This window comes from Chelonoidis abingdonii, chromosome 2 (genome assembly GCF_003597395.2).
Source record: "Chelonoidis abingdonii isolate Lonesome George chromosome 2, CheloAbing_2.0, whole genome shotgun sequence".
In the NCBI taxonomy this organism is placed as follows: Eukaryota; Metazoa; Chordata; order Testudines; family Testudinidae; genus Chelonoidis; species Chelonoidis abingdonii.
In genome coordinates, this window is record NC_133770.1 from 167,739,476 (window position 1) to 167,767,031 (window position 27,556).

At 43.7% G+C, this 27,556-nt stretch overlaps 2 protein-coding genes across 7 annotated transcripts in view; one reads left to right on the forward strand and one right to left on the reverse strand.

Moving 5' to 3' along the window:
- Nucleotides 1-8,919, forward strand: part of IKBKB (inhibitor of nuclear factor kappa B kinase subunit beta) — a 36,341-nt gene extending 27,422 nt beyond the window's left edge. For both annotated transcript variants that reach the window (XM_032770390.2, XM_032770388.2), the window contains exons 11-22: nucleotides 788-982; nucleotides 1,245-1,353; nucleotides 1,760-1,883; nucleotides 2,282-2,433; nucleotides 2,554-2,615; nucleotides 3,743-3,852; nucleotides 4,117-4,166; nucleotides 4,792-4,891; nucleotides 5,126-5,273; nucleotides 5,945-6,072; nucleotides 7,837-7,927; nucleotides 8,328-8,919. In XM_032770390.2, the coding sequence (XP_032626281.1) occupies nucleotides 788-982; nucleotides 1,245-1,353; nucleotides 1,760-1,883; nucleotides 2,282-2,433; nucleotides 2,554-2,615; nucleotides 3,743-3,852; nucleotides 4,117-4,166; nucleotides 4,792-4,891; nucleotides 5,126-5,273; nucleotides 5,945-6,072; nucleotides 7,837-7,927; nucleotides 8,328-8,396 (1,338 nt within the window). In that variant the 3' untranslated portion in view covers nucleotides 8,397-8,919. The remainder of the gene's footprint in view (nucleotides 1-787; nucleotides 983-1,244; nucleotides 1,354-1,759; nucleotides 1,884-2,281; nucleotides 2,434-2,553; nucleotides 2,616-3,742; nucleotides 3,853-4,116; nucleotides 4,167-4,791; nucleotides 4,892-5,125; nucleotides 5,274-5,944; nucleotides 6,073-7,836; nucleotides 7,928-8,327) is intronic.
- Nucleotides 6,345-27,556, reverse strand: part of VDAC3 (voltage dependent anion channel 3) — a 441,629-nt gene continuing 420,417 nt past the window's right edge. For all 5 annotated transcript variants that reach the window (XM_075062807.1, XM_032770392.2, XM_075062809.1 and 2 more), the window contains 5 exons: nucleotides 22,144-22,196; nucleotides 14,345-14,572; nucleotides 13,112-13,262; nucleotides 10,086-10,143; nucleotides 6,345-9,672 (listed from right to left, as the gene is read on the reverse strand). In XM_075062807.1, coding sequence (XP_074918908.1) covers nucleotides 9,581-9,672; nucleotides 10,086-10,143; nucleotides 13,112-13,262; nucleotides 14,345-14,572; nucleotides 22,144-22,196 — 582 coding nt within the window. In that variant the 3' untranslated portion in view covers nucleotides 6,345-9,580. The remainder of the gene's footprint in view (nucleotides 9,673-10,085; nucleotides 10,144-13,111; nucleotides 13,263-14,344; nucleotides 14,573-22,143; nucleotides 22,197-27,556) is intronic.

Consider the following 27,556-nt stretch of genomic DNA (forward strand, 5'->3'; position numbering starts at 1 on the left):
GCAAAACAGGCTCCATGGTTGCCATGCTATGGCATCTGCCAGGGCAATCCAGGGAAAAAGGGCGCGAAATGATTGTCTGCCGTTGCTTTCACGGAGGAAGGATTGAGTGACGACATTTACCTAGAATCACTTGCGACACTGTTTTTGCACTATCGTGCATTGGGATTTCAACCCAGAATTCCAATGGGCAGGGGCGACTGCGGGAACTATGGGGTAACTACCCACAGTGTAAGCTCCAGAAATTGACATTAGCCTTGGTACATGGATGCACACCGCTGAATTAATATGCTTAGTGTGGTCGCGTGCACTCGACTTTATATAATCTGTTTTACAAAACCAGTTTATGTAAAATCGAAATAATCCCATAGTGTAGACATACCCTTGGTAACAATTAAGGAAAAGTACTCTGGAAAACTATTCAGGGAGAATTAGCAATGGTTGATGTGGAAGGGCGAAGTCCAAGACACATTGGCTTCTTCCTGGCCAGCTGAGGAGAAGTATTCACAGGGATTTTCCTGTCTGTTATTCCACTGAGTGTCTGTACCTCTCTCTCTCTGGTGGAGGGAAGAGGAGTTGCTGGTCCCATTTTCTGTGTCACGTGGCCTCCCTTCTGTCTGATGCAGGTCAAAGATCTTGGCATGATGTTGCCAAGCAGCCCTAAAGTGGCCATATGGACCAAGTGTTCCTAGTTTCTTTCTCCATCCCCTGGTCTTGAGTCCTGACAACTCTGCTCAGCCATGACCTCCATGCCCTGGCTTCTTCCCATGTCCCACTTCTTTTCTTGCAGCTGGTTCGGGTCCTAAACATGGTTACAGGCACTCTGCACATGTACCCTGTGACAGAAGAGGAAACCTTGCAGACTGTGAAGGCCAGGATTCAGTCAGATACTGGTATTCCAGAGCAGGAGCAGGAGCTCTTGCAGGAGGCGGGGCTTGCACTATACCCTCAAAAATTGGCTATTCAGTGTATGGCTGACAGCAAGGTGAGCCTGGGGCTGAAACTTGAACACTGCTAGCCAAGCCTGCATCTGCTGGCACTTGACCCTGGCACATGCATGCTGAGCACCTACCCCATCCTCTCACTCCCTCCACCCTACTCTTCTTTTCACTGAAGCAGAGCAGCCCTCCCTCCTGCTGCTCACACTATCCTGGGCCATGGCGAGCCAGCTGGCTCTGGGTTATTTCAGTGGAGGCTGCTGTGGGATACTGTATCTGAGAATACTGAGATAGGTGTCATCTCTGCAGGTGAATGACGCCACGGACACAGACCTCCTTTTCCTTTTTGACAACCGTAAAGTTGCCTATGAGAGGCAGATCTTCCTGCGGCCTCATCCAGAAAGTGTTGACTGCATCCGTAAGGACTTCCCCTGGGCATGGGTTATTTCCATGGGGAATCAGCACAGAGAGTTTGCTGTATATGTGAGCTGTAGGGGGCGGACATCTGCTCAAGTGGAGCGGGCAGTGAAGCAGATTGTCATAGCATTCAATCTCTGGGGTGGGATTTAATTGAGAGTAGAGAAGAATCATGACCTGTTGAGTTAGACTCTCAAACTGTGGCCAGTTGCAGTGAAATAGCCTTTCTAGTGTCCCATACGGGATGTGATGGGCACAGAGATGTGGCTGTGTAGGTTCAAGAGGAGGTAGCACCCTGTCTCAGACTTGGACTGGGTGCTAACTTCTACCCTGCAGCATTGCTCCTGTAAGTCATATTTTTTGTTTTTGATTTTTTTAAACAATATATGCTCTCTCTCTGTTTCCAGTTCAGGATCCAAAGAAGAATCTGTCCTTCTTCCAGCTACGGAAGGTGTGGGGTCAGGTCTGGCACACGATTCGGACTCTGAAGGAGGATTGTAACCTGCTTCAGCAGGGGCAGCGAGCAGCCATGTACAGTGGGGTCCCTTTGGGAATACTTAGCTCCACTTGGGCCTCCTTGCTAGAGGGGGATAACAGGAAAAGAAACCTTCCCTACAATGGTCCAAGAGTGAGGCACTATCTGGGAGGGGGAAGTTCTTGATAAAGATGGAGTTATTTGCAATTAATGGAGAGCTAAGAGCTGCGGCCTCTAACCCTGTTGTCTTTGTGCCATCTCAGCTCCGCTCAGCCCTGTTCATTTGTCTTGGTGACACAGGAAAATGTGGGCAGATCATGGGTCAACTGGAGAATACTGGGATCTGTAAGCTTGAATGAGTGTGACTCTGAAAGCTGTGTGTGGGATCAGTTGGGACGCTATGTGCAGCTCCCCTGGGGCTGGACCGACGTGACCCTTTTCACTTTCTCCACAGGATGAATCTGCTGCGTTACAATAGCAATCTCTCCAAGATGAAGAATTCCATGGCCTCCTTGTCCCAACAGCTGAAGGCAAAGCTGGATTTCTTTAAAACCAGCATCCAGATTGACCTGGAGAAGTACAGTGAGCAGACTGAGTTTGGAATCAGTGAGTACAACCCCTGTGACATGCAGGGGACTCCTCCATCCGCTCCTCCAATCCCAGCATGGTAGCTTCCTTTCCTCAAATGCAGCAGAGTAATGGACTTTTCTTTCTTCTTTTTTTCAGCCTCCGAGAAGCTGTTGTTTGCCTGGAGGGACATGGAGCAGGCTGTGGAGCTTTGTGGGCGGGTATGTTTCTAGATTTAGGTTTAATTGCCTGCCTGGAAGAGGCAGCTTTCTGCTGTTACCCTGCATTTCCATCCTCCACTCCAGGGCTGACCTGGCCTGATAAACCAAGCCCTTCCCTTGTTTTAGGTTGCATCAGTTTTTCCTTTTCCACTGGCCTGTGCAGCCCTTTCTGTGTTGGGAAGGGTCAGGACAGAAAGATATAGAGGAGATAAGGAGATGATTCCTAATGGCTAAACTGAGAGATACTTGTAACAGGCCCAATTATAGACAAAAACAATTGTGCTGTTGCTGGGGTGATGAGAAGAGAATGTGGCTCACCAGGAAGTTAAAACTGAAAAGGAAAATGGTTGGCTGGCAGTGCTCAGAAAGGCTATAGGAATGGAAGTGTTAATACCAGATTCTAAAAGGGGATTCTTTGCTCAGTGTGTTCACTTACCGGTCCCAAATACTGGGACTGAGTGACAGGCTAACTTGAGATGGCATCTGAAATACAGAATGTTAGACCCTGGTAGCTGTGCTGTGTCTCTGACCAGAAGCCTACTGAAAAGTGATTTCTTTTGGTGACTGTCCTCCTACCTGCCCACATACCATCTTTCCCCAGAATACAGGGGGACAGAAGGTTTCTGCCTAAGGAGGAGTCAGTGATCCTGTTTCCTGGCATTAGTATGTCACAGGTTGAAGTATACTCTGGGTGTGAGGACTGGGATGTTGATATCTGCAGGGTGACGTTAAGGGTGTTTGTGGGTGAGGTGAGAATTACAATAGTCCTTCGGAGCAGCTGAGAGGAAATTTTGCTCCCTTTTTTGTTACTAGTTGCAGGTTCACCTTAGAATGTGGACAAACAGTATATCTTCACCACAAGCTGAGCTATGGTATCCAAAGCAGCAAGGTCATTAGAAGGGGTCAGTCTGAGGATCAAATCAATATACTTGTATCAAAGGGAAATATCATCTGTCTTTGCACAAGGCCCTTCTTCTCTACTTCTTCCCTGTCTAAGGCTGCAGGATTGTGAATGAAAAGGGAAAGCAATTCCTGTTCCATTTAAGGCCAGTTAGAACCAGAGTACCTAACCCTGTGGTGGGCCTATGTCTGGGGGCAATGTTATTAACTGAAGCTCCTCCTCTCAGGAGGAAGATGTGGATCAGCTGGTGAAGAGGATGATGGCCCTGCAGGCAGACATTGTGGACCTGCAGAGAAGCCCACTAGGACGGAAGCAAGGGGGCACCCTGGAGGATTTGTAAGTGGAACCCTCTCTAGCCTGTGGTGCTAGCATTTCTAGCACAGTGGCTCCTTTCTGAATGCAGGCAGTCAAAGGCTCCTGCTCATCAGCCCAGACCACAGACTGGGTTGGCAGGGCCTAACAAAAACCCAGCAGTGGACTGCTGCCATAACCCAGCTGTCTGACAGCTGCATAGTCAGGTATGCGAAGGGTTTTTGACAGTCCTTGAAGGGGCCAATTACAATTTGGGTTCCAGAGAAACACTTGTCTTTTATTTTGTAGGGAAGAACAAGCCAGAGAACTTTACCGGCGACTGAGGGAGAAGCCAAGAGGTAAAGAACCTGTAGCCATTGTTGTCTTGTTGCTGTGTATGACCATTAACTGGAAAGAACAATAAACAGTATTGAGAATTCTCCATTCCAGGCCTGTGGCCCACACTCCAACAACAAATGATCTCTCTCCTCTTTTCCTGTTCCAAAAGAGTACTGCTACCCTTACCCCAATCGTGGCTGCTTGGGAAAGATGAACGTCTATCAGGGATGGTCTAGACAGTATTTGGTCCCTGCTATGAGGGCAGGGGACTGGACTCAATAACATCTCGAGGTCCCTCCCAGTCCTAGAATCTATGAATATTCAAATCAGGGAGGCCAGCTTTGCTTTCTTGAACAGTTGGTCCTAGCAGCTGGCTGCCTCTTCAGGATGAAGCCATTTTGGGCTCTTCTCCCCAAACTACTCCTGAAGGCATGTCTGTAGGCAGGACTCTTGCCCAGCCCTTCCTCCATATGGCCACAGACCCATTCCCCAGTATAATCTCTGGGCTACAGCTCCCTGCCAAGTGGCTTCTTTCCAAAGAGCTAGAGCCTAGGACACAGTTCTACAGAAACAATGACTAATTCTTATAGTCTAATGAACTCACTCTGCCCCCACACGGTCTCTGATCCTTTTTCATATCTCTAGACCAGAGGACCAGTGGTGACAGTCAGGAAATAGTGCGACTGCTCCTGCAGGCAATCCAGACATTTGAAAAGACAGTCCGTCTAATTTATGCTCAGCTCAGGTGAGTCCCAGAACATCCATTTTATGAAAGATAGACAAGGAACATCTGGGAAGCCTTCTCACATGCTCTTAGTACAATGAGGGGATGTATTAGTCTCAGTAAGATATATTCAGACAACTTCAGATTAAGAATCACGTTCTTCTCCAATTATTAGGAGTTAAACAGTTGGAGCCGATGGAGTTTCCAGCTGACACAATGCAGCTGCTCATCTGACCTGATTATTGTTCTTTACAGTAAGACAGTAATTTGCAAGCAGAAGGCACTGGAATTGTTCCCTAGAGTGGAGGAAGTGATGAACCTGATGAATGAAGATGAGAACACAGTTGTCAGGCTTCAGGAAAAACGACAGAAAGAATTATGGAACCTGCTGAAAATTGCTTGTGTGAGCGAAACAGAAGTTAATGGGGCCTATTAACCCTCTCTTTCTTCTTTCTCCTCCCTCCTTTTGATGGTAGATACCTGAACATAGCTGCAGTTGTTCATCCAAGAGTCTGCACTGGTTTTAGAAACCCCTTCTTTGAAATGCTGTGGCCTGCAGCTATTTTATCACCAGTGTTGGGAATTTCACATGGGAAAACCTCCCCCCTTCTCAATACAATTATGCTCTGTTTCCTTCTTTTCCAGGTCATTTATACATTAAGGTGGGTGTGTGGTCCTTTTTAATTGCTATAAAGAACATACTATAAAAGGTAAATTGTTGAATTCTGAGGGAAAATAATAGAACTGCAGTCAATATTCTGCAACTCTAGTGGGATGACCAGCTATCAAGGGTTGTATGAAGTCTGTACAGGGCTAAAGGCAGCACCCAGAAAAATGCTGCATAGACAGAGACCCGAGATCATATTTCTTCTGACCTGAAGAACATGAGGTAAAAACTTGATATCCTTACCTCCCTCTGTTGAATTTGGTTTAAAAATCTGGGCCTAGCTTAGTATTAAAGAAAACCCTGAATCCTTACTTGCCATTAAGAGAGATGGCAGCACTTGCTCCTGGAAATAAGTCTATGTAGAAGTAAAATGCATGCAGCAATCTGAATCTGCCTTCTCCCTTCAGAGTAAGGTGCGTGGTCCTGTCAGTGGCAGCCCAGAGAGTATGAATGCATCACGGCTTAGTAACCCAGGTCAGCTGCTGTCGCAAGTCCCAGCTGTAACTTACAATTTACCAGAATCTATCAAGAAAAGGTAAAGTGAAGAATGATGGAGTTACATCCATGCATAAGTTAAAGGGACACATTGTTTATCTGTGGTTACAGCTAACACTTAAGATTACTGTTAGCTGACAAGGATTTTTAAGATTACTTTGGCCATGTCTACAGAAGAGTTGAAAGGTGTGTAAGTTCCAGCTCAAGGAGACATACGCATTGTTACTCCTGGGGGAATTCTGTGCCAAACAATTAAATTTGCAAAATTCTGCATATTTTATTTGTCAAAATAACACAATATAATCACACCAGTTTCAATTATTTTTGGTAATTTATTTCAAAATACCTGTCAGCAAGTATGTCTGTAACAATACAGACAAAGGTTCAGAAATGTTTTTTGACAAATAGATTCCTTATTAGCAATATTAATACAGAACTCTGTAATTCATTTAAACTACCATATAGAACCATATTTCCTCCACCCCCCAAAAGTAGTGTGGAGTCAGGGGTAATGGAGGAGCTGAGAGAGGGAAATAATTACTGGGAAGGAGCCTGGGTGTAAACTTGGAGGGTTGTTAGGTATGGGGAAGAAATGGACTGTTAGGGAGTTTCCCCATACAGACCCTTAGCCTCTTCCAGTGTCAGGCACATGTGGCCCAGCACCTCCACTCCTGTTCAGTCCCTGCCCCAGTTTGTCCATCTCCATTAGCTCTTATGAGCCCCTGTCTGACACCCCCCACCCCTCCATGGTGTCACTTGATTTGACCTGCTGCAAAGGTGGCTCTCTTCCCTACTTGGCTGGGAGCTACTGCTTTGTTCTATCACCACAGTGCCCTCAAGTGGGCAAAAGGCAGATTGGCAGTAACTTTTTCCTATGCAAAAAGTTAATTATGCACAGCTCAATTATGTGCACATGCAGTAGCACAGAATTCCCCCAGGAGTACTGCCTGGTAGCTTGATCAGAGGGGATAGGATCCTATTCTGGGAAGCTATGTGAAACACTAGGTACATACTGTGGCTAGGCCCTCTTGTGGCTTGTGCTTAGGGTGACCAGATGTCCTGATTTTTGGGTCTTTTTCTTATAGGGGCTCCTATTATTCACCCCCATCCCAATTTTTCATACTTGCTGTCTAGTCACCCTACTTATGCTGCTGGATTTATGCTCCTATCTTGTTTTAGAGAGAACACACACAATTCAAATTTTACACCTTCCAGCTCCAGTGTAAATGTGCACTTTTTGTGTCTAGTCAGTTCTGCTGTGGTTTCTGTCTCAGTAACAGGGAGGAGTTGTTGTGGTTTCACATTGAAATTTTAATATCACATCACTTTAAAGCACAATAGCAATGGGAATTTGCACATTCACCCTAAAAACTGGGACAAGCAATTGTAATTGTGGCTGGTTTACAGGAGTAAAATGGAACCAATTACCCCTTGGTTAGTTAAAAATGTAATAGTCTGTCAGAGCCAGGCTTATTTTGCCTGTCAGATAACATTCTAGTCTGTGTAAGAGTCCAGAAATTTCCATTAATGCACAGGGATACAAGCTTGATGCCATCTTGAATGCATTTTCTAGGTCACTTTACCAGTAAATCTTAAGGTGCCATGGACTGCAATAACAATTTTAGTTGATGTAAGCAAGTGGCAGCAACAACAGATTAGTAAAGTAACATTTCCCATCAGTTTAGTCTTGCTAGCCTGAATACATACCCCTGGTGTACAGGTACCTGCATGTGAGGATGTACCTCTAACACATGAGACTTCCAGTTTCAATGGATGTATTCGTCTGTGCAACTTTTCTTTTCAGTGATGGACTGCTGCTGGAATCTCAGAATCTCTGTAGCCAGTTAGAAAGCGTGATGCATGACACAATGAAGGATCAGGACCAGAGCTTTATGGTAACTTCTATCACTTTAAAGCAAACCCTAAGCATACTTTTGGGAGGAGTGCTGGCCAAGTAATACTGTGGAAGCCAAAGGACTGTAAGAAGTTTTGAATAGATTTCTAACACTCTGCATTCACTAATTAAAATGGCAGAGGAGAGACCCCTCAATCCCTAAACCAAATGGGGTTAGTGAAATAAATATTACAAGAGACTTCTAGAAATGTCAGTAATACGTTGTATGAAGAAACTTCTAGTGTTTAAACCCAGAAAAAATGTACATCCCCTTTTCCCCATAAAGTTTAAATGCCCAAAATGTGCTTACTGGATTTTCTTAGAGGAAAATATTATCATCTTTGCTTTGGGTTGGGAAGATGGCATCTAAATGCTGATTAGTGTTTATGCTTCATTTTTAGTCTCTGGATTGGAGCTGGCTGCAGCTTGAAGGGGAAGACAGAAATAACCCAGAGCAAACCCAGATGTAAAAATCACAGCTTAACATTTTTTATATGAGGCATTTAAGCCTGACAGGTTACCACATAAACATAATCCCTTGCATTCTGCCATCTAGTGGTTACACTGACATTCCTATTTTTAAGGAAAGCTGGCAGCCTAATTTTAAGACAAAAAATTGATTACTCATTACTGTTTCTCCCCCACAAACATACAGCATGGGCGTATGAATTTGATGAGAATTGTCTTACTCACCCTATACAACAGCAGCTGAAGAATCTACCTCCTGTGCTATTTTTCCCTTTCTGGAAATCAGACTCCTTGCTGAACAGTAGACAGCGTGTCTACATGTAATCTTGTCTAAATGCCTTTTCCTGACATTTATGAAAAAGTACTGAATTTATGGATTTGGCTAACTATGCTGGGTTGCACTCTCTCAAGTGTAATGTCTGTACTTACCTAATACTTGTTTCCTCTGTGGGAACGAACTATCTGAAATATGTAAACTTTTGGTTTGCTTTATTTGAATGCTAAATAAAATTTTAAAAGGAGAAATTTTTCATTATACAAGTATGTAATGAAATTTGAGAGTTAGGCTAATATCCCCTTCATTGTGCCAAGTCCCTCAACTAGTGAACAATAAACTACACATCACTGATTCATTCTTCCTGAATCTTTACTGCTCCATGGGATTCAGTTTTGTCCCCAAAAACCAGCATCAAGCATGTTTTAAAAAACAGGTTACCTATTTTAGAACAATTCCTGCCAAATCTAAAGCAACCTTGAACACGCAGAAGGGATATGTTCCAAATGTGATTGATTTATTTTACTTTGATGCAAAACCAAAGCTTTCATTACTGCACGGAGACCAATTTCATAAGAGGTCATCAGGTGTAGGACATGCAGGATGTGATATGCTAGCTGGGATTTTTTCCTTTGTAAGGAAATACTATGCTGTCTTTAAGAAACAAATAACACTGAGGAACTGAAATGTGGCATAACCTTTACAACTTCCATGCATGCCTTCAGGTATCTCCTTTTGATGAGTTTACACTCTACAGCTGGTGGGAGAGGGGAAGAGTTACAATTCTTGGGAAGAATAAAAAAAATTCACACTTTTGAAATTTCACAGAAGAATTTTAAGGCCAAAGCATGTTGGGTTATTTTTTCCCCCTTCATCTCCAGGAACAGAGCTGCTGTTCCACTTAAAATTGCATTAAGCCTCCAACTCAAAGCCCAGCCCAACCTTGTGACCACCAGCACTGAAGTTCTTGCCATCAACCAAACCTGAGAGTGTCAGCTTCACACCTGCAAAAACAAAACAATCTTTGATGCTGATACTCAAATAAAATGCAATCAATCACTCATGCTATACCACAAATAAGGAAGTTGGGTATATAGTAACAGCTAATACAGCTGTGCTAAAGTACCTCAATCTTTATCTGCAGTTTGACTTGGGCAGGGACTTAAATGAAAATGAGGAGTCTCATTTTAGGCACCACCTGTATACACAAGTCTATCTCAAACACCCACAAAGCAAAGTGACTCATGTAGGTCTGCAAACATGAAAGAATAATTCCATTAAAACTGCTAATCCTTGATTGCTTAATAGCTGCCACCTCCATAGCTACCCATTCTGTTGAATCGCTCAAGTTAAGATTCTTTTCTATTAAGCCCAGTAGGAAGTGATTCTCTTCACTATTTTGTCACAGCTTACGTACCAGGTCGAAGGGTCTGAGTGTAACCAATTCCAATCAAGCTGGCATTATTCACTTTAGCCTAGAGGTGGAGACAGAATAAAAGTGCATGTCAAAATACCACCATCACTCCTACTCTTATAGGCACGCAGGCACAATAACTTTTCCCCTGGAATCAGCAGCAGTCGCAGAGAAATCTACAAGGATCAGAAAGTGGACATATGAACCAGCAATGGAAAAGAGCGCCCAAAAAATATATGCCCCTGCAAATGCAGAGTAGTTTGCTTTATAAAGAGTTTGTTTAAAATTAGATCAAAAGGGTTTGTGTCACTTTCTTTGAGCAATTATTGGTGCATAGGCTAGCAGCAAACAAAAACCACATTTTTCCCCTCAATTTTAGCCCATTGCTTCTACCTATGACCCCTCAAGCTCTTCCACACAGTTCCCCTCCAGTCTTGCCAACTATGAATTGTTTGAGGCACTTCAAGTCTCTTGAGTAACAAGATGGTTGCAAATTGAACATGAGTAACAACTACTTAAGTAGGTAGAAGCAACTGAAGTGGGTGGAAGGACATAGTAACATTTATCTAAAAGTTTTTAAGGGACTGTGCTCAGCCTATGCCTAGTTCATGGGTGTAATGTCTGCTTTATATATCTCCACTCAGGAATCTTGAGGTAATAGTACATAGAGTAAATTAATGAAATTCCCAGGTGATGGAGTTATTTACCCAATACCACGTTGTCACCATCATATTACAGATTAAAAACAAGATTTGTTGCTCACAGTGGGCACAAAGTGATATGATTTTAACCTCACCCATCTCCCACCTGTTGAATGGATAATTACTTCCTGATTTACTGGTCCTCTTTATGACAAGATGGGCATATGTAATCTTGAAAAAATCATCAAAGGGGGTGACTTTCAGAGCTGCAAGCCCTCCACTATGAATGACATGACCCTTGAAGTTCAACCCAGGAGTTAAATAAAGATGTTACAAACACCTGTAATGATAATGAACTAACCTAGGGTGATTAGACATATGGGCCGTAACTAATGCAGTTACTTTGCTTTCTGAAAGAGAATCTCAAAGAGGGAGAAACCCAGGAAGCAGTAATTCTTCAAAATTATTAGGCACTACAGTGACCAGAAAACAGATGTTTGCAAGTGAATATGGCAGTATTTTTATTAAAGTAAGATTTTTGACTGCACGCATTGACCCATTCTGGAGAGAAGGGTTAATGCTCCTTCGTACAGTTTGTAATCCATCTCCCATCAACATAGGCCCCATCTACACGACGCGTGAAATTCGATTTTAGATACGCAATTTCAGCTACGGGAATAGCGTAGCTGAAATCGAATATCTAAAATCGAGTTACTCACCCGTCTTCACCGCGCCGAATCGATGTGCGCGGCTCGCAAAGTCGAATCCGGAACTCCGTTTGTTTTGGTGGAGTTCCGGAATCGATGTAAGCGCGCTCTGGGTTCGATATATCCCCGTCTAGACGAGACGCGATATATCGAACCCAGAGCTTTCGATTTTAACGCGCCGAAATGGCGCGTCGTATAGACGTGGCCTCAGTACACTACAGTTTATAATAACCTCTCTATTTGGTTAGGGTCTTCAGCAAATTTCAACCTGTTTCAAATTAGCTAGTTAAATTATTCCCCTCCTCACCCAAGAAAGTCACCTTCTCACATGCTTTCCTGAAATCTAGATATATTGTACCTGCTGTCTTCCCTTAACTTATAGTGCCTCACATAGGGCTAAAATAAAGTAATGGCAGAGTATGAAACCACACTGCATCACTCATAGCTAAGGGCTTGTCTGTATGGAGAATTAGTGCAGGGAAAGCTGGGGTGTAAGTCTACAGCACTGTAGCAGGCTGTGTGGACTCTGCTACAGGCACTAGATGTTCCCTAATGTGCTTTGACCAACTGCAGGAGGTTTAACATATCTCAGCTTACTGGCAGTTGGTCAAAGCACACCACAGGTATACTGTAGGGTATGTCTACACTGCAATTAAACACCTGTGGCTGGCTTGTGTCAGCAGGCTCAGGCTGCAGTGCTGTAAAATTGTGGTTTAGATGTTTGGGCTAAGGCTAGAGCCTGGGTTCTGGGACCCTCCCTCCTCACAGGGTCCCAGAGCTTGGGCTCCAGCCCAAGCCTGAATGTCTACAGTGCAGTTTCCAGCCCAGTAGCCCAAGCCCAAATCAGCTGACACATATCAGCCACAGGTGTTTAACTGAAGTGTAGACATAACCTAAAAGTTCTGATCAACTGCAGTTAAGCTATGTTAAGCCTACTGCAATTGATCAAAGCACACTATGGAACTTCTAGTGGGCGGTAGCACAGTTCACCCAGCCAGTTAGTGCATGATCCTCAACCGGTGTACGGGTATCTCGGGGGGTATGCACAGGTCTTCCAGTGGGTACATCAACTTATCTAGATATTTGCTTAGTTTTACAACAGGCTACATAAAAAGCACTAGCAAAGTCAGTACAAACTATAATTTCATACAGTGACTTGTTTATACTGCTCTATCCAGTTTACACAGAAATATAAGTACAATATTTATATTCCCATTGATTTATTTTATAATTATATGGTAAAAATTAGAAAGCAAGCAATTTTTCAGTAAGAGTGTGCTATGATACTGTTGTATTTTTATGTCTGATTTTGTAAGCAAGTTAAGTGAGGTGAAACTTGGGGGTGCACAAGACAAATCAGACTCCTGAAAGGGGTACAGTAATCTGGAAAGGTTGAGAGTAACTGCACTAGAGTGCTGTATATTTACACTCCAGCTTATCATACACCAATAATTGGTATAGACAAGCCTGAGAGAGAATGTGTGTCACAGAATGAGGCTTAAGTATATTCCATAATTCACCAACAGTCTACAACATACATTCTCCATACACCAATAACTGAAAAGGGGCAGCGTAACACAAGGTGCCATAGGTTTAAACAATAATCACCCTGTGTCACCAGTTTATAGCGTTTAAGCAAACTCCAGTTGTGCTGGAAGTGCTAATCTGGTGAAATACTTACAGCAATGGAAGTATTTTCATCCAGCTGGTACTTCGTGGCAATGCCAAAACGGGTATTGTTACTGCCAGCAGTCCAAGCAAGATTTACTGATGTCTCAACTTTATCGTTAACCTTCTGATAGATTGACCCACCAAATTCAGTGCCATCATTCCTGTTTGTAACAGATAAAGAGTGCATGAAGATCTCTCCGGTTTGCTGTTTAACCCTCCGATCACTATGAAGTCTCATCTTTCCAACAAAGTAAGCTCCTAACACCACTTCCCAAACAAACCTGAGGATAACCCTAACTCTGTGGGCATATTCAATCCCACGCTTCTCTCAGGCAGATCCATGTCTATTCACTCCCTGGCCGAACACTTCATCTGCGATCTGTAGATTCTTCACTAAGAGCTGGGTTTAGCCTGGGGAATGAGGGAGCTTTCCAGGAGCTAAGACATTGCACTAAGAGGTTTGAAATTTTCACTAAAGAGAGTTCAGCTTTTCCTTTCCAGGCTAGAAGTAGGGAGGGAAGCACATTCCATGCAGAGCATAAACCAATGGGTTCAGAGGGAGCTACATGCAACCCTCATTGGCTAAAATAAGTCAATATAGCTCAGCTTTGGTAAGGAGACTGAAAATGGGGAAATGCAGACAATTCCCCCCAAAAACACTGCCTCTTAAGTACATGTGGCTAGGCAAATATCACGACACCCAACACTGGGAGTACTTAAGTTTCCTCCCAGACAGTAATGTTAAACGTCTGCTTCCACATAGAAGGCTGCCACGGTCTAGAACCATTAAGAGAAAAAGGTAGTAATGCTGCATTAATCCCAATCCTCCCAGTTGACATTTTAGTACATGTTAGTATGTGGAAGTGGGCAATTTACCCGAGATTCAAATTCCTTCAGTAAGAGTGACACAAACCAGCAGTCAAAATTATGTTTACTAACTTAAATTCCATAGTTATCCTAAACATACCCTCATTAAAAAACTACCCTAATTCCAAAATGTCTTTTCCACTACCAAATTTAGGGGAATAGAATTACCCTGATGAAAAAAGTCTCAAAAGATAGCAAACTGGGAAGTGACCCTCCTGTAACTGTCTCTTGGAGATGAAAATAAGGTATGTAAAGCCTTTCAAATCTCAGTCTGAAATCAGTGTCCTCTTTCTCCACCCAGCATACATCTGGGGATGCAGTTATCCACACAGTTTGCCTGACACAATCTAGCCTGGCTCCTTTGGCATATACTCACACATTAGTGTGTAGTTGGAAGTCTCCTGCCTTGTATCCTAATGCAAAGTTATTCTGTGATAGTTTAGACTTGGCTGTATCAAAAGCCATCTGATAACCAGCAAGCCAGCCTTCATAGCCCAGCACAGCCCAGCCGTGGATGGTTGGTCCAGAAAGGTCAACGTCAATGTTGCAGCCTAAGTTTACATACTCTCGTTTGTAAGAAGTCTTCAATTTCCCACTCTTCTTTCTGTGGAGAGAAACATTTTGTTTTACTCATCCTAGCATGGGCCAGCTATATAGTATTTCTGATGTCTGCACAGAGCACTTAATACTTCAAATGCCTTCAAATTTGTGAAGGGTGGGGGCTGAGATAGATATATTTACAAGCAGTTTTGTCTGTGTATGTTGTCATTATTAATTTATAGGATAGATGCACAGACCTAAGCACCTACAGGTGTATTTTAAACATATATAAAAATATATGAGAGAAAGAGAAAAAATGAATATATCCATTTTAGTCCTAATGTCATTTTCTTCAGTTTGCCAGCACTGTTACTGGTTACCAGTTCTAAGGATTATTAGTGGGGCCCTACCAAATTCACAGCCATGAAAAACGTGCCACAGATTGTGAAAACTGGTCTTCTGTACTTCTGCACATTTTTAGTATAGGGTAAAAATACACAACGTTTCTCAAACTGGAGGTCTCAACTCAAAAGGGGGTTGGCAAGCCTGTTGTGTGTGTGTGGGTCATGGTAGTCACACTAACTTCTGCGTTGCCTTCAGAACTGGGCAGCTGGAGAGTGGTGGTAGCTGACTGGGCACCCAGCTCTGAAGGCAGCACCACTGCCAGCAGCAGCACAGGAACAAGGGTGGAATGGCACAGTATTGCCACCTCTCTGTTTTTGCTGGCAGTGTTGCTGCCTTCGGAGCTGGGCAGCCGTCAAGCAGCAGCTGCTGGTCAGGTGCCCCGCTCTGATTGCTCCACTGCTTCTGGCAAAGAACGGCAGCTGCAGTGCAGAAATAAGGTGATATGGTATGGTATTGCCACTCTTCTGCTGTCAGTGGTGCTACCTTCATAGCAGGGTGGCCGGAGAGCAGCAGCAGCTGGCCAGGCACTCATCTGTGAAGACAGCGCCACTGCCAGCAGCACCACAGAAGGGTGGCAATACCATACCATACCATACCATGCCACCCTTATTTCTGCTGCCTTCAGAGCCAGGCACCCAGCCAGCAGCTGCTGGTGTCTGGCCACCCAGCTCTGAAGGCAGCACAGAAGTAAGATGGACAATACCGCGACCCCCTCTTACAATAGCCTTGCAACTCCCCTTTTGGGCCAGGACCCTCAAGTTCGAGAAACACCGATTTAAGGGATTTACTTATTTATATTTTGCCATTTTAAAAAACACATATTCATGATTTGTTACAACACTGTGAAAATTTAAGATTTGAATATCTGAAACTGTGAAATTCAAGATTCAAAAAATGCTAAGACTGACATTTACAAAAATGGACCATGAATTTGGTAGGGCCCTAATTACTAGCACTATTGCACCTAGAGCAGAAAACATGATGCTACCATCTTAGGCCTGGTCTACACTACAGAGTTAGGTTGATGTAAGGCAGCTTACATCGACCTAATAATGTCAGTGTCTACACCAAGGGTCGGAAACCTTTCAGAAGTGGTGTGCCGAGTCTCTTTCTATAAGTCTGTAATATATAACTAAACTGTTGTATGGAAAGTAAATAAGATTTTTAAATGTTTAAGAAGCTTCATTTAAAATTAAATTAAAATGCAGAGCCACCTGGACCGGTGTCCAGGACCCAGGCAGTGAGAGTGCCACTGAAAATCAGCACGTGTGCCATAGGTTGCCTACCCCGGTCTACACTAAGGTCCCTCCCAACATAACTCACCTATTACATCGACTTAAGCACCACACATCTCATGCAGGTGGAGTTAAGTCAACGTAGTTAGGTTGACGCAATGGCAGTGTACATACTGCATGGCTTATGTCAACTTAAGTGGTCTCCAGAAGGCGTCTCACAATGCTCCATGCGACTGCTCTGGTTACGGTTTTCAACTCCAGGTATGCAGCAAGAAGCACCTCCCCTGTTAAAGGACCATGAAATTCTAAATTTTCATTCCATTTGGTCGATGTGGAGAGCTCACTTGGCAACAGCCCAGCTGAGCATTCTGGCCACATGCTCCAAATGTGCTCCTGCCTGGAGTACACAGGAAGTGATGGATCTTCTGGGTCTGTGGGGATAAGAGGCTGTGCAGGCACAGCTGCGATCCAGCTGTAGAAACATGGACATCTATGTGCAGATCTCTCAGGGCATGGAAGGGAATGGTTACAAGAGAGACCTGGCAGCAGTGCCCTGGGAAAGCCAAGGAGCTATGTCAGGCAATCTGAAGGCAAGGGAGGCAAACAGTCACTGTGATGCGGCACTCCAGACATACTGCTTTTACACAAGGAGCTACACGCTATCCATTGCGGCAACCCCACAACTATCCCCAAATGCCCCATGGATACATTGGACAAATCGTAGTCACTGCAGACAACACAGAGAAAGATGTTGGATGAGGAAGAGGAGGATGACAATGAAGCATAGATGAATGGGGAATCCAGTGTCCTCGTGAGCCAATAGCTGTTTATAACTCCGGAGCAGTCCAGCAAGTTGCAACATGGGCAAGTGTGATACTGGTGAAGGAACATCCGGTAAGTAGCACTGATATTGCAGGGGCACATTTCTCATGTACTAATTTTTATTCGTGTTACACAAGGTTGTGAAATAACCAGTGGAGGTAGAGTGGCTATCTGCTTCTCATTGCCTGGCACAGCTAGGCAGAAGGGACCCTGCAAAAGTTTATGTGCAGAGGGATGTCATGTAAATCCTCCACAGAGATCTGAAAGGAAATTTTCCTGCAGGGACTCTGCAATCCATTGCCGAAGATTTCTGGGAAGGGCTGCCTTATTTCTTCCAACGCAGTAGGACATGTTCCCATGCCACTCATCTATTCATTTGCAAGGCATCATTCAGCACATAGGCAACCAGCATAAGGACCCAGTCTGTAGCCTGATGCATGCAGCAGCTGTTCCCTTTCCGCCTCCGTTACCTTCAGGAGTGAGAGATATCAGCTAAAGTCACTGCAGTTTGTGAAAAATGGCACCAGTATTCTGTTCAACATGCTCAATAAATACCTGGCCACAATGAAAATGTACTGCTTCACGCTTGAAACACTTCCCTGAATTTATGCAATACAGCAATTCTTATATCTCTAGTCTATGCACTCGCACTAGTACCTCTGTCCATTGTGTGTTTTGCAGCTGCAATGTGGCCTTCACCTCTCCCTTTACATTAGCAGAGAGCCTGAGACAGATAAAGAGAAGAAGGAACCCAGGATGACATGTTTGTAAAGATCATGCAAGCCTCTGGATCAGAGGATAAGAAGAGCTCAGGAGAATACGTGACACACAGCAGGAGACGACAGCTCTTCTAAAGGAGCAATCAGACATGATGAGGAATCTGGTTGACCTACAAGTGCAACATCTTTGAGGTCACCCCCTTCTGCAGCCTGTCCAGCACTACCCTTCTCCTCCGCCCCCCACACATGGACATTTCCATGTGGCATCAGGGACACATGACCAATCCCTACCACTCCACCCCATGGGAGGGGACAGACACTCACAGCTTCACACACACTGATGTGTGACAGACAAGGTCAGTGTAGGTGTTTCTAAAAAGGAAAATGAATGTCTTTTCCCTCTTCAAGTTCATTCCCCTGTATTTCTACCTTTGTCATACATATAATTGTTAGAATTATTGCACAAACAAGAGACCAGTTTTGGAAGCTTAATTAATCTTTATTCGTTCAAAGCATGGGGGAAAGAGATAGAGGTTAACAGAGAAACTGAGGAGCAGTGGGGGAGGGATGTAAAACAGTTACACAAGGAATCATAGCATAGCTAGAGCTGGGGATAGAACCAAGGAGTTGTGGTTTCCAGCCCCTCCCTGATTTAACCGCTAGCCCCCATTCCCCTTTGTGGAATGAGTTGCTGAGTCTCAGCCCAATCTCTGTGAGGATCATAACATCAAGCATCCCCCCCATCACTGGCAATCCCAGTGGTAGGGCTAGGGGCTGGAGTGTGGTATCGCCATTATCTCACTGGCTGCCCCACTGTAGAGGTGCCTGGGGAAGCTGAGATCCCATGGCTGCTGCTCCCATGCCCAGCAGGAAGAGATGAGCACTGAGCACCCAGAGGCACCCACTCAGCATCCCCAGTGCAGCCCCACCCACAAATCATGCTGCTGAGGGGACAGAACCTCGTCCGGCTCTGGCAACGGAGTAGGGTCCAGTGGCTGGGGGAGAGGTGGCTGGGGCTCAGAACTCCTGGGCTCTCTTCCCAGGTCTGAGAGAAGAATGGGGTGTGTGGGGGGGGGTGGTGGTATCACTGAGATCATAGAAAGAAGTGCATTTGCAAGCTTACACTACCACACATACAGCACTTACAGTGCAGTTCAGACCAGAATGCCAAAAACACATTGGCAGGCACAAAAGAAAAAGCAGCACGCATTACTGTGGGTCATTATTAAAACGGTCTTTCAAAGCCTCCCTGAGCCGCATAGCTCTGTCTTGAGCTCTTCTGATAGCCCCGATACCTGGCTGTTCAAAATCAGCAGCCAGACCATCCACCTCAGCTCTCCACACCGGGCGGGGGGAGGAGAGAGAGGAACAAAAAACTTTCCCCCTTTGCTTCACAGATATTATGAGGTGCACAGCAGGCAGCTATCACCATGAGGATATTTCTTCACTGAGGTCTAACCTGAGTTGACTTCTCAAGTGTCCCTTCAAACAGTCAAAGGCACATTCAATAATCATTCTCCACCTGGTAAGCCTGTCGTTGAAGCATTCCTTGCTGCTGTCCAGGTGTCCAGTGTGCGGCTTCCTGAGACACAGGAGTAAGAGGTCTCCCACAATCACTATTGGCATTTCAACATCTTCAGTGGTGATTTTGTGATCTGCAAAGAAAGTTCCTGCTTGCAGACTTCCAACAGGCCTGTGTTCTTAGATATGTGCATCGTGCACCTTACTAGACCATCCTGTGTTGTAAAATGTCCCTGGTGATCCACCAGCATTTGCAACACGATAGAAAAGTAGCCCTAACAGTTTAGATACTCTATGGGAAACCAGTGCAGTGCCAAGATAGGGATATGCGTGCCATCTATCACCCCAATACAGTTAGGGAACCTCACTGCAGCAAAACCATCCAGGATCTCCTGCCCATTGCCCTCAATCAGTCCTCCTTAGCTGAAGGATTAATGGCCCTGCATACTCGGATCCCCCACGGTGGATTTTCCAACTCCAAAATGATTTCCAACTAATCAGTAGAAGTTAGGCATTGCAAGCTTCCACACAGCAATCGCCACTCGCTTATCCACTGTCAGTACAGCTCTCAGTTTGGTGGGTCAGTGAGCTGCAGGGCTGGAGTGAGCTTCACAAACAAACAGTTCCAGAAAAGTGGCCTTGCACATTCAAAAGTTTTGCCGCCACTGCTCATAATCCCATACCTGCGTAATGATGCAATCCTACCACTCGGTACTTGTTTCTTGGGACCAGAACCAGCTCTCCACCATGGCTTCCAGCAGGGCTACTTGAAAGGAATTGTCATGTTCCATCTGATGGCTCCTCTGAAAATACTACAGGATTAGGAGCACTGAGTTTGCAACAGTGCAGAGCTGTGCAGGACCCATGCTTCTCTAGAGATGGCGTACTCCCAGGTACGCTAAGCGTTTGAAAAGTGAAATATTATGGGATGTAGATAAAATTAGAGGAAGGAGAAAAATACATCATGGGATGTTCGAGTTATGTTCCCAGTCACTCTCAGGAGAATGTTTTGCCCCCATGAGGCGTTGCAAACCCTTCCCATAACACCCTTCACTAGATGGTGGCAAGTTGCACAGTGGGATAGCTACACAAGATGCACTGCTAGTGAGAACGGGCTCTGCCAACACAAGAGTAGTGTGGAGATGCACAATCAACCTGCTGCGGTGGCTAGAGATCGACTTAAGTCGACTGAATTTTGTAATGTAGACTTGCCTTAACTCTTCACAATAGCTCAAGCGCCTTAACATCTGCAAAAAGTGATTAATCCTCCTCTTCTCTGAATCTTGTCTTCCCTTGGCTTCCGTGATTGTCCTCTTACGGGTCTCTTCTTACATCTCTAATTGACACACTGAAGGAGCCTGAGGAGGATCTTCCTCATCCTCCCTCCAACTGTGTGTGGGGTTCATCTGTCCTCATCTCTTTTTTCTCTACACCTTATATCTGGGTCATCTTAGCCGCAAACACAAATTCAACTTGTCAGCATAGAGATAGAACTTACAGATCTTTCTCCAGACCCAGCTCCTTTTCTCCAAACAAAAAAGTCTCAGCCTGTCTCTCTGAGACCTCTTTGTGGACATCTAGCCATCAGCTCAAGTTCAACATGACTAAAACGCAGCTCCTAATCTTCCCTCTCCCCTAAAGCCCTTTCCTACAAGAAGCACCGTTCTCTATCACTGTGGACAACAGCAGCATCCTGGCTTGTCACTCAGGCCTGTAACCTGGGCATCATCTTAGACTCAGACCTTTCTCTAGATCCTTATATCCAGGGTATGTCTAAATCTTGAGGATTCTTGCCACATATCATCTAAGATATGGCCTTTCCCTAACCATCCACTAAGTGAAAAGCTCATCCAAGCTCTCAGTCTCATATCACAATTACTGCAACCTCCTTCTCTCTTGCATATACAATTTTGCCCCACCCATATCCAATTAGAATGCTACTGCAAGAATCATTCTCCTAGCTCATCACTTTTACCATGTCACTTCTCTCTTTAAATCCATGTAGTGGCTCCTGTCACATCAAACATCACTTGCTTGTCTTCACTTTCAAGGCCCTTTTGCAGCCTACCCCCACCATCCCTATCATCCCTTATTTGCTACTGAGATGTCAACTCGTGTCTCCAAATGGCCGATGATGCTAGCCTCTGTCACCTACTTGTTAAACTTTCAAACAATCACCTTTGTGCTTTCTCCCATGCTGACCCTCATGATTCAGTGGAGCTCCCCATAAAATATCAGCAAAGCTAACTCATTATCCTCCTTCAAACTCTCCTTTACTGTGGTGCCTACAAAAAAAACAAAAAAACCCTGACAATGGTTAAGCTGGTGGTGCACTGATACCACTGCTGATCATGCTGATTAATATTGTCGCACTGTTTCCTTGTATTCTATTGTCTGTATCTATCTGTTATCTTTTGCCTTATCCTTAGATTCTAAGCTCTTTGAGGCAGAGACTGCCTTATTGTTCTGTCTGCGCACAGCGCCTAGCACAGTGGGGTCATGGTCCAGAACTAGAGCTCCTAGGTGCTATGGTAACACAAATAATTACTACTACTAATAATCATCAGGGACACTTCTCTATTTTCACACAATCTCCAATGTTAGAGGTATAGAAATACCATTTCTTAGTATTTTTATATATTACACATTTTTAGATGGAGGGGAAATTACATTTTTGAGAGGAATCTTTCATCAAATATATTATTATAAACCTGATATTAGCTGTGTCCTTACAAATATTCTACCAAGATCTGCAGAATAAGAAGTTCTTTATTTTTATCCAGAACACCTATCAGTTGGGATACTGGAATACAACTATGCTCATTTATCACTGCCACTGAAGTCAGACAATTAACTTTTCATTTGGAAAATTTAACAAATCTGTTTAATCTAATTCTAGGAATTGCTACACAAAATTGAAGTAGGCTATTTACCCTGTGTTTGGTACAAATATGGTGTCGAGAGTCAGCTTCAATCCCTCAGCTAACTGCAAAGAAGAAGGAAAAAAAAGGTCAGATTATCAAGGTTCCTTCTATTGAAAAAGATGGTTGGCTTTATATTCTCTTACCTTACTATAATTCCCATCTTCTCTTCTTGTCTGAATAGAAGAGTCACATGATCTTTTGTACAAAAAGTAAGTAATTTGCAGAGAACTCCATACTTAAGATTTAGCTTGAGTGAATAAAGCAAGTAACTTCACTAGTTTTTCACATTCCCAGATACCAAAGCAGCGAGCACCTTATAAATATGTACTTAGAGAGCATAAGAATGGCCATACTGGGTCAGACCAATGGCCCATCCAGCCCCATATCTTGTTTTCTGACAGTGGCCAATGCCAGCTGCTTCAGAGAAAATGAACAGAACAGGTAATCATCAAGTGACCCATCCCCTGTTGCCCATTCCCAGCTTCTGGCAAACAGAGGCTAAGGACACCATCCCGGCCCATCCCAACTAATAGACATTGATGGGCCTGAACTTATCTACATTATCAACACTGAGGATGGAGTGGAGGTTCAGGATAATCTAGGCATGGCCCAATGTCTAAACAAATACTTTGCCTCAGTCTTTAATGAGGAGGAGCTTAGCGATAATGGCAGGATGACAAATGGGAATGAGGATATGAGGTGGATATTACCATATCCAAGGTAGAAGCCGAACTCGAACAGCTTAATGGGACTAAATCAGGGGGCCCAGATAATCTTCATCCAAGAATATTAAAGGAACTGGCACACGAAATTGCAAGCCCATTAGCAAGAATTTTTAATGAATCTGTAAACTTGGGTTGTACCATAGGACTGGAGAATTGCTAACAGTTCTTATTTTTAAGAAAGAAAAAAAAGGTGATCTGGGTAACTACAGGCCTGTTTGACATCTGTAGTATGCAAGGTCTTGAAAAAAATTTTGAAGGAGAAAGTAGTTAAGGACATTGGAGGTCAACGGGAATTGGGACAAAATACAACATGGTTTTACAAACCAACTTGATCTCCTTCTTTGAGAAGGTAACAGATTTTTTTAGACAAATGAAACGCAGTGGATCTAATTTACCTCGATTTCAGTAAGGCATTTGATATAGTTCCACATGGGGAATTATTAGTTAAATTGGAAAAGATGGGGATCAATATGAAAACTGAAAGCTGGACAAGGAACTGGTTAAAGGGGAGACTACAACGGATCATACTGAAAAGTGAACTGTCAGGCTGGAAGGAGGTTACTAGTGGAGTTCCTCAGGAACTGGTTTTGAGATCAGTCTTATTTAATCTTTTTATTACTCGACCATGGCACAAAAAAGTGGAATGTGCTGATAAAGGTCTGCAGATGACACCAAAGCTGGGAGTTATTCCTAACACAGAGAAGGACCACGGATATCCTAACATGGAAGATCGAATGACTTTGTAAATCTGGAGTAATTAGATAATAGGCATGAAATTTAATAGTAGAAGTGGCAAGAGTCATGCATGAGAGATTAACCAAGAATTTCTGTTTTAACTGAGGACATCCAGGTTGGAAGTAACAGAGAGGAGAAGGAACCATCGCGTATTGGCTATCGACTAGGATAGACTGACAATGAGCGCCAATTGAGCATGGCCGTCAAATATTCTAATCGGATTTTAGGATCATGAGGCGAGGTATTTTCCAGTAAAGATAAAGGAGTGTTAGCATCTAGCCAGACGTTATCCCGTGAGGCTACTCCGGATGTAGAACCTCATCATGGAGATACTCGGCAGTTCTGTTCTCCCAACTAGCACCCTGGTTAAGAGATGAAACTCCAACCTGGAGAGGTTACAGAGAAAGGGCTGTACTAAGGATGATCCGAGGAATAGAAAACCTGGCTTGTGAAAGGAGACTCAGACGCTTGGCTTGTTTAGCAGCTAACCAAAAGAAGGCTTGAAGTGGAGATCGATTGCTCTCTATAAATTTATCAGAGGGATAAAATACCAGGGAGGGAGAAGAAATATATTAAGCTCAGTACCAAATCGTGGAACACAAGAACGACATGGATAAAGTCAACACTGAAGTTACAGATCTGAAAATTAGATAAGGTTTTAACCAGTAGGAAATGCAATTCGTGGAACTCAGCCTTCCAAGAGGAGCAGCTGGGGCATATAAGACATATGTGCTTCAAGACTAAGCTTGTAGAAGTATGCGAGGGATGGGTATGATGGATATCCTAATTTTGGCAAATCAATTCATCTCTGACTTTAACGGTAAATATGCCTAACAGCCTGGATGGGATGTTAGATGGGGTGGGATCTGAGTTACTACGGATAATTCTTTCCTGGGTGTCTGGCTGGTGAGTCTTGCCCACATGCTCAGGGTTTATCTGATCACCATATCTGGTGTCAGGAAGGAATTTTCCTCAGGGCAGATTGGCAGAGGCCTTGGGGGTTTTTCACTTTCCTCTGCAGCGTGGGGCATGGGTCACTTGCTGGAGGATTCTCTGCACCTTGAAGTGTTGAAGCCACAATTTGAGGACATCAATTGCTCAGATATAGGTTAGGGGTTTATTACAGGAGTGGGTGAGTGAGATTCTGTGGTCTGCATTGTGCAGAAGATCAGACTAGATCATCATAATGGTCCCTTCTGACCTTAAAAATCTATGAATCTATTTCTTTTTTAAAACTTGTTACACACAACATCTTGTGGCAAACAGTTCTACAGGTTCACTGTGTGTTGTGCAAAGAAATACTTCCTTTTGTTTGTTTTAAACCTGCTGTCTATTAATTTCATTTGGTGACCCCTAGTTCTTGTGTTATGAGAAGGAGTAAATAACACTTCCTTATTTACTTTCTCCATACCAATCATGATTTTATAGACCTCTAATATTCCCCTGACTTCTCTTTTCCAAGCTGAAAAGTCCCAGCTTTATTAATCTCTCCCATGTGAGGCCTTACTTTCAACTTGATGGCATTTCCTCTGTTTCCATGTATGTATATATGTAATGCAAGAACTTTTGAATGCCCCAGCCGATCAATTCCAAAATTTCAGAGAATGTTCTAGACATTAATGGCGAGAAACTTTTTATTTTGGGGGATAATTTGAACACTGAATGGCAGGAAAATGGGAGACAAAGTTGCTGTCATCTGTTGATGGCATTCATTAACACAGGCGTCAATCTTTCAGAAGTGGTGTGTTGAGTCTTCATGTATTCACTCTAATTTAAGGTTTTGCGTGCCAGTAATATATTTGAACGTTCTTAGAAGGTCTCTTTCTATAAGTCTATAATATATAAGTAAATTATTGTTGTATGTAAAGTAAATAAGGTTTTTAAAATGTATAAGAAACTTCATTTAAAATTAAATTAAAATGCAGAGCCCCTCGGACAGATGGCCAGGACCTGGGCAGTGTGAGTGCCACTGAAAATCAGCTTGCATGCTGCCTTTGGCACACATGCCATAGGTTGCCTATCCCTGCATTAACAGTTTGCAGCACAACAATACTCCTGCTCAGGGACAGCCAGAGGGAAAGGAGAGAAATGCTTCATTCCCTCTCCCTAACGTTCTGCCTCCTCAAAGACAGCACCAGTTGTCCACTCCTTCCTTCTCAATCTTGTGGGAAGAAAGATATTTCAAGGGGCATGGCAGAGAAAGACAGAGCCTCTATTTGCACTTAAAAAAATTAGACAAATCTACAGAGTGAGGCCTACATGAGCAATGAAGCATGCTATCCTCTAGGGTGTGTAGGCAGCAGGAGAGGGTGCCAGAGTTTCTTCTGCTGCTGCACCAAATGGGCACTCTGTGGGCTTGATTTTAGCTGAAAACAGGTCTTGGTTTTTGATTTTCACAAAAAATAAATACAACATTCCATGAAATTTTTCAATTAATTGGATGCAGTTTTCAGAAGTTTTACACGGCACAGAGAAATAATACTGAGCTGAGTGTAGGACCTTGCTTTGTTGGCCAACTAATAAATCTTTACTTTAATTCTAACTTTTATTTGCACTCACAGCCCTAACTATTTAAATATTTTACATAGCTGGTTGGACAACATCTAAATAGCACCCTTGTATTGCTGCACATACATCTCTACCCCAATATAACACTGTCCTCAGGAGCCAAAAAATCTTACCGTGTTATAGGTGAAACCGCGTTATATCGAACTTGCTTTGATCTGCCAGGGCACGCAGCCCCGCCCCCCCCGAAGCTCTGCTTTACCGCATTATATCCTAATTCGTGTTATATTGGGTCGCATTATATTGGGCTAGAGTGTATTAGTTTTTAGGTCATTAATCTTTCTCAGTGTTATGCAACCTTAATTTTGCAAGATGAAATACTTAAAAACCAGGCAATTTCAAAAGTAAGGTTGCTTAACTTCACCATACTGCACATCTGGCAGGTACAACAATGGAGTAGCCAGACAGTGTTAATGGCTCACCGATACCCATTGAGAAAAGAATCCTCTATCTTAGAGATTTCTCAGAGGAAGCGTGTATGCTATGGAAGTGGATTAATACACCTCAAAGCAAAGATCTTTCGCAAGCTGGAAGAAAACACAGAAGAGGGGAAGTGACATCACTTGCCTCTCTTCCTCCCAACTCAACACCTGGAAAAAACATCTAAAAACAAAGACTTTGAATGGGGGAAGGGAGTCCCAGGCTGGGAAAGAGTTCCAGTCTGTGTATTGAGGAACTGAAACCTGTTTGTACCATCTACACTACTTGATTCAAATCCTGTTTAGTTTGCAGAACTTAACTTGTTTTTATTTCTTAGATAACCAACTTTGGCCTTTACGCTTGCTACTTATTAGCTACAGAAACATAGATGTTAAGTGATTATAAATCTGTTTTCTATTCTACTTAAAAAAATGTGTTTTGGTTGAAGCGCTTGGGAAATCTCAGCTCAGTTTACAAAGACTAGTGTCTCCCCTCTCCACACTGAGGGAGGAGTGGACTGGGTAACGAACTTACACTGGCCAGGCTTTGGACCAGTACAAGATGGTATAGTTCTGTGGTGCAAGGCTGGGGAATTGGTGGAGCCTTCCTATTGATGATTCATGAGTGGCTGGGAAAGCATTCATGTAACTCAGTTGGGTGGATGCCTGTATAAGTGCAGTACCTGCCAGAGGTTTGTGGCTTGACACAGCACCACAGCGTAAGAGGCAGCCCAGGTTGGTGGGACAGAGGGCTCAGCAGTCCCACAGTCCACGTTGCATCCCGGGGACCCTGTCACAAACATCATATGTCCATGACACAGTAATCCTCTGTTTATTTTAACAAGGGAAAGGATAGAAAATAGTTCATAAATGCATCATGGCCAAGTTAACTTTAATTTTTAGCTCTTCCTAGTATTTGAATGGTTCTTCTTGTAACCTTAATATTGAATTACAGCTAGTTTACTGCATTTCATGTCA